Here is a 12,814-nt window from a genome sequence, read left to right on the forward strand (position 1 = left end):
ATGCCACACTTTGAGGCGCTGCCACATACAGTGCTCCTCTCACTGACCACCAATGAAAGAGGTGCCCCTTGTGGAAGTGTGGTGGGGCTGGATAAATGGCCTGGGGGGTTGAGGGTTGCATATGGCCCTCGGGCCATAGTTTGGGGACCCTAGCCTTAAGTGATAAGCCCAAGATCACACAGTCAATACACATAGGAAGTGGACTTGAATCCATTCTTTATTTTTTGTTTTTTTGACAATTAGTTCACATTTATTGAGGCAAAATGCAATTGCATAGAACATACAGCTACACTCTGCTCTCAAGGGACTTAAAATCTAAGAAGAGACCGACAAATCATTAATTATTTGAAGGAGGGGCTTATTTTCTGTGGTTTGGTGTGTGCTTTTGGGTAGGAGAGACAAAGAGATCCATTTGCCCTTCCCCTTGCTGGAAGAAATGGAGAACTCAGAAGAGAGAGCAGAAAAACACTGATCTAGGCCTTGAAAGCCAAAGCAGGGGAAACAGAAGGAAGGCAAGGGCACAGGGGAACTAGGAAAGCAGGGAGCTTCTGGGGATTGGGCTTTTCTCATTCATGGCCTTCTCTTCTGTTATCCATCATTAATGGCCAGGTAACTCTGATTGCAAACCTGCAGGCCAGACCCATGAGAAGCTACTGCAGAATCATGGAACTCAGGGGGTCCTACCCCACTCCCACATCACTCAAGGGAGAGAGGAAGGGGTTATGTACACAATGTTGCTGCAGAGTTGACTCCAAGACCAATTCTTTGCTTCTCTGGAACTGAAGAGGAAATTCTCCCTGCCTTCAGAAAGCTTACAAAGGGAAATACAACACAAATTTGGAAAAAAATAGAAACCAATTTTCACTGGGAAAATCAAGCATAGAAAACTCATGGCTTAGTATCAAGGGGTGATGAGGATTACAAGATCAAAGATGAGACAGAAGTGTAGTTAAGGTATGGAGAATGACTTCTGGGAATGTGTGGAAATAGGAGCTGAACTATTCAGTTGCTTGTCAAGTTTAGACTGGAATAGAGAATACCTGATGGGCAGAAATATGAAATGTAACTGGAAAGTTAAGTTGGAACCAGGTTGTGGAAAGGGAAATGGGTTAAATGCCAGGCTGGGTAGTTTTAGTTTTGTCCTCTAGGTAATTGAAGTCACTGAAGGTTATAGAGGAAGGGAATGATGTGCTCAGATCAGCGGCATTAGGAAGATTGCTTTGGCAGTTATATAGAGGAAGTCGGAGAGTAGAGAGACTCAAGAAACAGTCAACTTCTGGAACTCTTGCAGTGACCTGGATGAGAAGCAATAAGAAACTGAACTAAAGAGGGTTTATCTAACTGGTAGAGAAAGAGACACATGCAAGATGTGTGAAGATAGAATTAATAAGACTTGATTATTAATTGTGTATGGAAGGGTGCAAGGAAAGGAAAGACAGGTTTAATTCCGATGCTATGAACTAGCATGGTGATACCCTTAAGAGAAACAAGGAAATTTAGAGGATTAGTAGATTTTTTTTGGTGGGGGAGGGGAAGTGAATTCCTTATCAGATATCTTAAATATGAAATATCTGTGGAGCAACCAGGGAGAGCTACCTGGCTAAAAATATGTGACTAAAAATAAGTTCAGCAGAGAGATTAGGGTCAAATGTTGTTTAGTCATCTCACTCATATGTGTCTGTGACCTCATGTGGGGTTTTCTTGGCAAGGGTAATGGTGTGGTTTCCCATTTCCTTCTCTAGCTCATCTGACAGATGAGGAAACTGAGGCAAGCAGGGTTAAGTGACTTGTCCAGGGTCACACAGCTAGTAAATATTTGAGGCCAGATTTGAACTCTGAAAGATGAATCTTCTGTACTCTAGGTCAGGTACTCTATCCACTGTACCACCTCATTGCCCCATCCTTTTTGCTACCCTAGGGCAAAGCTTTCTTGTTTGGTAATTGAATGAGTACAAATTTAAGTACAGAGTCAGTCCAAGACCAGACTATACTTCATTTTATCCTGCCCTACTCCATCATCCATCCTTCCATCTATCCATCCATCATCAACCCAAGCCACCTATAGACATCCTTCCCTCTTTTCTCTGCCAATTCTCAATTCTCCACATTTTGGACCTCTTCATCTAGGCCCAAGGGATGTCCATCAATTAAAGAATAGCTAAAACGTTCTGGTATATGATCATAACAGAATTCTACTGCCCCATTAGAAATGATAATCAGGTTAAGGTTTTTAAAACTTGGGAAGATCAACATAAAGTAATGAAGGGTAAAACAAGTAGAACCAAGAGAACATTAATCATAGTTATAGCATTAATATTTGAAGAATAAATTATGAATGCCTACATCCAAAGAATGAATTGAAAAATAGAAACATGAAAGACATGCTCTCTCTATATATATCTTTTTTATTGGATGATGCCTTCTATGTGGGGGAAGGGAGAGAAGGGCTGAGATATCTGGGATTGAATTCTATTAAGTAAATGTTTTTAAAAGAAAAAAGAAAAGAAACAAGATATTAAAGTAATTTAACAATACTTTAGATACATTTACATGTATGTATAATAGGAATAATGTAGACATATAGACGGTCAGTAAATATTTATTAAGTAGCTACTGTGTACCAGGCAGTGCTAATCTATGAGGGGGAAAAAAGACAATACAGTCCCTGCCCTCAGGAAGTTTACATTCTAATTTGGAAGAAAACATGTAACTAACTGTATTCATACAAAGTAAGTGGTGAGTAAACTTCTAAGAGAATGCAGAAAAATGCATTATACACTTTGTAGAGTGGATGCCTTTTGGTTCACTTTCTCTCTATGCTTTTTTGAGAATGCTTGCTTGCCATCTATGATGATCACATTGAAGCTAGGGAAGCTAAGTGGTTTAGTGGATAGAGTAACAGGTCTGGAGTTAGGAAAACTCATCTTTTGGAGTTCAAATCTGGCCTCAGGTACTTACTAGCTGTGTGTCTCTGGGCAAGTCACTTAACATTGTTTGCTTTTGTTTCTTCCTCTGTTAAATGAGCTGGAGAAAGGAGGTGGTAAAATTACAATATCTTTTCCAAGGAAATCCCAAAAAGGATCATGAAGAGTCAGACATGACTGAAAAATGACTGAATAGCTTGGATCTAGAAGGGTGGTAAAGGAGGTACAAACATACAACAATATAAAGCTCATTTTTGGTTCATCTGATTGGCTGCTGAACTGGAACTCCCTATTATACTAAAATAATATCTTACCCTGGCTTCTTTCTCACTTCAAAATGTAAATAAATGTCCCTGAAGAGGGAGTCGCTGACAACTGAGTTGAGTAATTCAAGGCGTTAATCACCATTTTCCAGCTCAGCAGACAATTGAGAGATTCAATACAGTGATAAATAATATGACCCAAAGCTGGCTTGACTGGCCTCCAAGCTTCTATGCCATCACCAGGAATGACCTGAACATTCTTTAAAAGGGAGGTCAAGGGCACCCAGTACTTGCACAAATAATACAAAGTAAATGTAGGAAGAGACCAGTGAATTCATTTATCAATGTCTCTATCTGGACAGACACTGAATATGTAAGATGAGTTGAGCTTAGAATCGAGTAGGAGGAAAAAAATAGGCAGGATTGTTTTTTGGAAATTGTTTTTTAGAACCCCAAGCTGTTCTTTGTCACAAAAAAATCCATTTTTTAGCAGTAGTAATTTTCCAATGATGCAATGTGGCTTCAAATCATGGAACACTAGAATCTCTGAAAAAACAAAATTGTGGGTGACCCCAAGAAAAATAATGAGACATATGGTGGTTCTGGTAGGGTGGGTTGTAAGTAGGTCACAGCATATTATGAATAAATATATAAATGAATCAATAAAATAGCATTTATTATTATATGCCAAGCACTGTGCTGGGGACTAGAAATAAAAATACAAAAGCAAGACTTCCTACTTTCAATGAGCATCCATTCTAAAAGGGGAGACAACAGATATAGAGTAATAGTGTTTGAGGAAGGGAGTTAAGGCTTGGGAAGATCCAAGGTGTCAAACAATAGGGAAATCCATTAACATGTCTTCAGTGGTAACATTATTTGATAGTAATTCTTAGAACAAGAGGTGGTAAGGTGGGGGGTTTGTATTCAAAGCATAGCATAATGGATATTACCTAGGAAAAGAATGACTGGAGAGCTGTTCTTGTTATAAAAAACAAGGAATAATAGATTGTCCAAAAATGGACTTGTATTTGTGCAATTTTAAAAGGTCAAGAAATCTAAAGGAAATCTTCCAGTCCATTTGGTGGATTCTCAAAGCAGGATTAGTAGAATGCAATTTGCAGAATGTAGAATGTAAGGCAAAGTAGAATGTGGCCAAGAATTACACAGGATAAGAAGATGGGATGTGGTTGCCATAGGAACCACTAGAGGAAGTGGACACATCAGATTGTGAGTCCATTAAAGAACTGTCACTCTAGAGACTAAAAGCCTCTCAGCTTTCTTACCAATAATTGCTGTTAGTCACAGTAAGAAACCTAATAAGTATATTAAATGCATCAGCACAAGTCATCCTTATGCCCATGAAGCAAGATCTTCAAATTCATATCATAGGTAGTGGGGATTTGCCTTATATCTGTGTTGCTGATAGACATAAAATTAGTAGCAATAATGCACCACATTTGTAAAGTACCTTCACAACTATATTTTTAACTGATTCCTAGAAATCTATAAATTAGAAGGGACCAAGAGGTCATCTAGTTTAACCCTCTGTCCAGTGGACAGATATCTTCTTATGATAACCCTAAAAAGAATTCATATTATCCTTACTCAAAGATGGTGACTCTTGAGAGTTCAATAGGCTTTATATTATTAATTCCATAAGTTACAGAATTACAAGAGTCCTCAGAGGAAATCTCATCCAATCTGTACCCAACTGAAATACATTCTACAATATTCCTGACCATTTTGCCTTTCTTTTGGCCATTTGGTATTTCTTTGACAAAATTCCAGGGAGGAAGTAACCCAAGCGGTTCTAGAGGAAGCCCACTCTACATTTGGATAGAAGTTTCCCCTTACATTTAGCCAAAATTTGCTTCTCTACAGTTTTCACTATTGTTTCTAGTTCTGATCTCTGATGAAGCAAAATAAATATAAGACAACCCTTCAAATGCTTGAAGTGACTTATCTAAGGTAACTCAAGTAGTAAGAAGTGGGACTGGCACACTAACTCAATTCTAACAATATTGGTACTTTAGTTTTGCCTTCTCATCTATAAAGCTCTAATCCTTTATGTGAGGTATAAAACGTTTTTTGCATGAATAATATTTCTAATTTCTAACAATTTCTAAAGTTCTAATGTCTGTAATAAATAAAAGTTACTAGCTACTCTCAGCAATACAATGATCCAGGACAATTCTGAAGGATTTATGACAAAGAATGTCATCCACTTCCAGAGAAAGAACTGTAGGAGATCAAAGCAAACTATTTTCCATGTTTATTTATCTTTTAATTGGGAGTTTTGGTTTTATATGAGTATTCTCTTACAACGGTGACTAATATGGAAGTATATTTTGCATGATAAATACATGTATAACTCAAATCAGATTACTTACCATCTATAGGAGGGGGACAATTCAGATCTTATAATTATAATTATAAATTATAAAATAATTGGAAAATGTATGTTGAAAATTATTGTTACATTTAATTAGGAAAATAAAATAGCAAAAAAAATAGACAAAATAAAAAAAATGGAAGTTGCATAATATGACCTCTCCATCGCTCTGTATTTTCACTGGCCCCCATGTCTGATATTCTCTCCTTCTTAATCCTCATCTCCCTGACTCCTGTCTTCCTTCAAGCCTGAATCAAAAAATGGTTTTCCAAATGTACCTTCTCTCTATCCTCCTTATTAATTATATCCAATTTAGCCTAGTATATCTTGTTTGTACGGAATTGTTTGCATGATGTTTCCTAATTAGATGATAAGTTCTTTGGGAGTAGAGACTTTTTTTTTATCCTCAGTACTCAGTACTCAGTACACAGTTTGCCACATTATAGATACTTAGTAGATTAGATGAATTTAAGTGACACTGATTTTGGAACAAGGGGAGAGATCTACCAATCAGTCAATAAGAAATTAAGCATTTATTATTTGTTAAACTATGCTAAACTGTGGTGATACAAAGAAAGACAAAACATGGTCTATAATCTCAGAGAATTCATGTCATAATGGAAGAGAAAACCTGTAAACAGTTATGCACCTACCAGATAAGAAGAAGCTAATCTCAAAGGAAAAGCACTTAGAATAGATGAGAAGGTGTTGGTACAAAAGAAGTGGACTGATCAGGAAAGGCCTCCTACAGAAGATGGAATTTAAGTTGTCTTAAAGGAAGCCAGAGAAACCCAGTATACAGAGGTGAAAAGGGAGAGCATTACAAACATGGAGAACAGCTAGAAAAATGCCTAAAGTTGAAAGATGGAGTATCTTATTCATGCAACAGTAGAGAGATCAAAGATTACATGGAGAAGAGCAAAATGAAATAAGATGAAAAAATTTGGGAAGAGCCAAGATATGAAGGGTTTTAGATGTCAAATGAGCTTTTATTTACTCTGGAGGTTAAAGAGAGCCATGTTTTATAGAATGGGATGACATGGTCAGACTTGCACTTTAGAAAAATCACCTTGGCAGCTGATGGAGAATAGATTGGAATGGGGAGATATTTAAAGCCAAAACACCAAGAAGTCTGTTGTAAAAGCCCACATGTGAGGTGGTAGGACTCAGGTAAATCACTTTGTTTTTATTTCTTTCCAGAGTATTCAGGAAAAAAAAGAAGATTCGACGTTCTCTCTCTGACCTGTTCAATCTCAGTGCCTCTAACCCTTGGCTTAGTCATGGTGTCTTTAATGATATGGACTCATCCCCAGGAGAAGATGTCTTTATTCAAGGAGCCAGTAACCTTGAGGATGTTTATCAGTTCTACAAGGATGGTAGTCAAGGTACTCTCTCCCTCTCTTCTTCTCTCCCTCTCTATCCCTTTCTCTCTTCCCCCTTCTCCCTTTCCCTTTCTCTTTCTCTCTTCCTTTCCCTTCCTCCCCCCTCCCTCCCTCCTTCTCTCTCTCCCTTTCTCCCCCCTCTCTTTCTTTCTCTCTCTCTCCCATCTCTTCTTCCTCACAAGGCCTTCCCAAATGAAAAAAGATTCTACTTTGACCCATGTCAATCATTCAAGTTATATCATCATATATGTCTTCTGATCTTCACAGCCCAAATCCTAGAATAAAATCATTTAAACTCATTGTCTTCACTTCCACCTCTTCCACTCACTTCTCATCCCATACAATAAAGCTTCTTATCCCTGATCCCACTACTCTACTGAAACTTATTTCTAAGTTTATCTAGGATCTCTTAATCACTAAATTTGCTATCTCCATCTCAGTTTTCATGCTTCTTTACCATCTTCTAATACTGTTAACTTCTTCTCTTGGATACTTGCCTATCAGATCTCTTCTAAGTCTTTTATTGTTGAGTCATCATCCATGACCCACACCCATCCGTTATGCAATCATTAAGACTATCCTGAGGCCCCTTCTCTTTTCTTTAATTTTTATTGAATTTTTTTCAATTACATGTAGAAATACAATCTGGCAATTATTTTTTGACATTTTGTAATTCAGATTCTCTCTCTCCCCCTCCCCTTCTGCCTCCCTAGATGGTAAATAGTACGATATTAATTTATGAGTGCTTTCTTGCAATGCTTATTGCAGTATTCCCCACGTTATGCCTGAAGACATATATATCACATAAATAACAAAAAATGAAGGATGGAGTGCTTTCATCCGTAATCAGACTCCAATACTTCCCTCTTTGACTGTGCATAGCATTTTTTTTTTATCATGGATCCCTTGAGGTTTTCTTGGAACATTGTTTTGCTGATAATTTATCCTTCACAGGTGATCATTGTCCAATATTTCTGTTACTGTATTAACTGTTCTCCTGGTTCTGCTCACTTCATTTTGAGTCAGTTCATATAAGTCTTTTTAGGTTTTCTGAATTAATCCTGTTCATCATTTTTAGGGCACAATAGTTTTCCATTACAACCATATACCACAACTTGTTCAGCCATTCCCCAATTGATAGATGCTCCCTCAGTTTCCAATTCTTTGCCTCTACAAAAAGAGCTGCTAAAAACATTTTCATACAAGTAAGTCCTTTCCCCCCATCTATGATCTCTTTGAGATACAGATCCAGTAGTGGAATTACTAGATAGTTTTATGGCCCTTTGGGCATGGTTTCAGATTGCTCTCCAGCATGGTTATATCAATTCATAGTTCCATCCCCTCCAACACTTATCCATTTTCCTTTTTGGTCATATTAGCCACTCTGACATATGTGAGCTGGAACCTCAGAGTTGTTTTAATTTGCATTTCTCTAATCAATAGTAATTTATAGCATTTCCTCATTTGACTATAGAGTTTTAATTTCTTCTTCTGAGAACTGCCTGTTCATATCCTTTGACTATTTATCAACAAAAGAATGCTTTATATTTTTATCATTTTGGCTCATTTCTAATATGTTTTAGAAGTGAGACCTTTGTCAGGATACTTGCTATAATTTTTTTCCCCATTTTATTGTTTCCCCTCTAATCTTGGTTGCATTGTTTTGTTTTGTTTTTTTGGACAGAAACCTTTTAATTTGATGTAATAATAATTATCCATTTCGTTCTTTGTAACATTCTCTATGCCTTATTTGTTCATAAATTCTTCCCTTATCCATAAGTCTGACAGGTATATTTTCTCATGTCTCCCTATTCTGTTTATGGTGTTACCCTTTATTTCTAGATTAAGTATCCATTTTGACTTTATCTTGATGTATGCTAATATGTTGATTTATGCCTAATTTCTGCCATAGAGTTTTTCAGTTTTCCTAGCAGTTTTTGACAAATAATGATTTCTTCTTCCAATAACTTGGATCTTTGGGTTTATTGAACACTAAGTGGTTACTATGGTCATTAACTACTGTGTGTTGATTTCCCAAACTATTTCATTGATCCACTTACTCTCTTTTTTAGCCAAAATTAAGTTGGTTTGATGATTCTTTATACTATAGTTTGAGATCTGATATGGCTAGGCCACCTTCCTTTATATTTTTTCATGAATTTTCTTAATGTTCTTGACATTTTATTCTTCCAGATGCATTTTGTTATTATCTTTTCTAGTTTTAAAAATATATTTTTGGTTAGTTTGATTGGTACAACACTGAATAGGTAAATTAATTTAGTTAGGATTTTCATTTTTATTATATTGCCTTGATCTATCCATGAGCAATTAATATTTTCTAATTATTCAGTTCTGACTCTGTCTGAAAAGTAATTGTATTCATATAGTTACTGGGGTTTTTTTTTTTGTTGTTGTTAAGTATACTCCTAGGTTTTTTTATATTGTCTACATTTACTTTAAATGGGATTTCCTTTTCTATCTCCTGTTGAATTTTGTTGATGGTAAATAGAAATGCTGATGATTTGTGGGGCTTTTTTGGTATCATGTAATTGTGATAAAGTTTTAAATTATTTTTATTAGATTTTTGGTTCATTCTCTGAGAAACTCTATGTATTCCATTTTATCATCTGCAAAGAGTGATTATTTTGTTTCCTCATTGCCTATTGTAATTCTTTCAATTTCTTTTTCTGCTTTTATTGCTATAGCTAGAGATTCTAGTATAATATTAAATAGTAATGGTGATAATGGGCTTCCTTGCCTCACCTCTGATCTTACTGAGAACAATTCTAGTTTGTTCCTATAGGAAATGCTTGCTGGTGGTTTTACATAGAAACCCCTTTTCATTTTAAGGAAAACTTTCATTTCTTGTTTTCTGATATCTGTATAAGGAATGGATATTGTATTTTGTCAAAGACTTTTTCTGCCTCCATTATATCTACTGAGATAATAATGAAGTGTCTGTTGTTTTTGCTATTAATTTGGTCAATTATTCTTATAGTCTTCTTAATATTGAACAATCCGTGCATTCCTGGTATAAAACCCATCTGGTTTTAGTGTTAATCCTTGTGATATAATGCTGTAATCTCCTTGCCTAGTGGTTTATTTGAATTTTTATATAAATATTCATTTGGGAGATTGGTCTATAATTTTTCTTTCTCTGTTTTAGCTCTTCCTGGTTTTTAGATATCAATACTATATTTATTCACAAAAGGGATTTGGAAGAATTCCTTCTTTCGCTATTTTCCCCAAAGAATTTATGTAGTATTTGAGTTAATTGTTCTTTGAATGTTTGGTAGAATTCACTTGTGAATCCATATGGCCTACAGCATTGTTCTTGGGAATTTTTAATGTTTTGTTCAATTTCTTTTTCTGTAATCAATTAGTTTAAATATTCTATTTCCTCTTTTGTTGATTTAGGCAGATTGTATTTTGTAAATATTCAGGTATTCCACTTAGATTGTCATATTTATTGAAATATAGTTGGCAAATATAGTTACAATTTCACTTTTTTCATTTTTGATACTGGCAATTTAGCTTTTCTTCTTTCCTTTTTTAAGTCAAATTAACCAATGGTTTGTCTTTTTTATTTTTTCATAAAACCAGTTTCTTGTTTTATTTATTTAATCAATGTTCTTCCTACTTTCAGTTTACTTATCTCTCCTTTGATTTTCAGGATTTCCAATCTGGTGTTTAACTGAAGATTTTTAATTTATTCTTTCTCTAGGTTTTTTTTTTTCAGTTCCATTCCCAATTCTCTTTCTTGATTCTATTGATGTAAGCATTTAGAGATATAAATTTCCCTCTAAGTACAGCTTTGTCTGCATTCCATAAAGTTTAGCACTTTGTCTCCTCATTGTTGTTCTCTTGAATGAAATTATTGTTTCTACCTTTTTTCTTTCCTATATCATCTTTTGGTAAACTTATTAATTCCATTAAGCTGAATTATCATTTCTATACATATGATTCATATATGCATCTCTATTATCTCCTTAGCTCCAGGAAATATCACCAACTTCCTGTTAGATAGCTCTACTTGGATGTCCCATCTCTCATGCTTAAAAATGTTCAAAATGGAACTCATAATATTCCTCACTAACTATGCCCCACATTCAACCTTTCTCTATTTTATGGAGGGCCCCAAAATCCTTCTCATATCCAGGTTTGCCTCCTTGGGATTTTCCTTGAATCCTCACTTTCCCTTATTCCCATAGTCAATCAGTTGTCAAGTCTAATGATTCTACCTCTATAATATCATTCATATCTGTTCCCTTCTCTCTATTTCTATAGTCATCAGGTCCTAATCACCTCTTGCCAGAACTATTATACTAACCTCCGAATTGATCTCCCTACTCTTAGTATTCTCTCCAACCTATCCTTCATATGATAGTTTGAAAGATTTTCCAAAGCTAAGATGTGCTCATTTTATTCACTTCTTTGGTGGCTTGCTATTATAAAGCTTAGCTCATTTAGTTTGGCATTAAAAGTATTTCTTGTTTTAAGTTTAACTCTAACCTTATTTTCTAGACTCCCTTTGCATCCTCTACATTCCAATGAAAACAGTCTACTTGGCTCTTCTCTATTTTTACCTAATCTATCTCTGATTCCTAGAATATATATACTCCCTCTTTACCACTGTCTATTAGGATTCTTAATCCTAAAGCCTCAACATGACCTTTCCAATTTTTATGGAATGCTTTCTTTGATCACTCTAGTTATTTGTATTTTCTTCTTCTTCTTCCAGAAATTCTTTTTTATTTATTTACCTTTATATGTGCTATATTGTCTTAGAAATTAGTTTGCATAGTGGAAAGAGCACTGGGCTTGAGCCATAAAGTCCTAAATTCAAACCTGGCCTATTAGCTGTGTGACCCAAGGCAAGTCACTTCACCTCAGTCAGGCTCAGTTTCCATATTTGTAAAATGGGCATAATAAGCGAATTTTACAAGACCATTATTTGAATAAAATGGTATAACATACATATAATTATATATGTATGTATGTGGGTAAAGCACTTTGCAAACCTTAAATTTCTATAATAAATGCTATCTACTGTTGTTATTGAAAGCAGAGACTGGTTTTTTAATTTTATTTTCATTTGCTATGTCCTTTCATGTAAAAAAGTGTTTAATACCTAAAAATACATTTAACTCAATTTTGAAAATGTTAGTAGCCATGTTTTTCTCTTGCATACAGCATAACATAACAGTAATATCTAGAAATTTGACATATAATATACCACATAAAAGGGTTGTATGGTGTGATACTAATAACTCACATTTATATAGAGCCTTTGAGTTTACAAAGCACTTTTCAAATATTATCTTTTTTGATCTTCAGAGCAGCTCTAGGAGGAAGATGCTATTATTATTCCCACTTTTCAGATTTTCAGGAAACTGAGGCAGACAGCTATTAAGTGATTTGTTCAGGATTATAAGTCTCCAAAGAGAGATTTTTAACTCAAGCTTCCTTTCTCCAGATCCAACACCATATCCTCTGCCCTCCCTATCTGCCTTATAGAGTCAATAGAGCTTTGGGATTGGATTCTTGTCCTGGCTCTGCTACCACTAGCTGCATAGGAATTATTTTAGAAGTTATTTGTTCTAACTTTCCAATCCAAGGAAAATTCTTTATAGAGAAATAACATAATGTTCCTTATAGTTAGTCATCCAATGTTTGCTAAAATATCTCTAGGGCCAGGGAACTCACCCACCCCCCCATTTCAGACTTTTCATTAGAAAATTCTTATTTATCTTGAACCAAAATCTACCTATTTGTAAAATATTTACTAATTCTAATCTGACTAACCAGAACTCTATACAACAATTCCATTTTTCTTCTAAATTACAACCC

General features: G+C 35.3%; 1 protein-coding gene across 3 annotated transcripts in view; it reads left to right on the forward strand.

Annotated features, from left to right (window-relative positions):
• TMEM71 (transmembrane protein 71) overlaps positions 1-12,814 on the forward strand; it is a 61,597-nt gene that overhangs the window by 19,703 nt on the left and 29,080 nt on the right. For all 3 annotated transcript variants that reach the window (XR_008917496.1, XM_007488352.3, XM_007488353.3), the window contains exon 6: positions 6,783-6,967. Coding sequence is in view for 2 of the 3 variants with exons in the window: in XM_007488352.3 (XP_007488414.1) it covers positions 6,783-6,967 (185 nt within the window). In the remaining variant the exon portion in view is untranslated. The remainder of the gene's footprint in view (positions 1-6,782; positions 6,968-12,814) is intronic.

Source organism: Monodelphis domestica, chromosome 3, assembly GCF_027887165.1.
Source record: "Monodelphis domestica isolate mMonDom1 chromosome 3, mMonDom1.pri, whole genome shotgun sequence".
Classification (NCBI taxonomy): Eukaryota; Metazoa; Chordata; class Mammalia; order Didelphimorphia; family Didelphidae; genus Monodelphis; species Monodelphis domestica.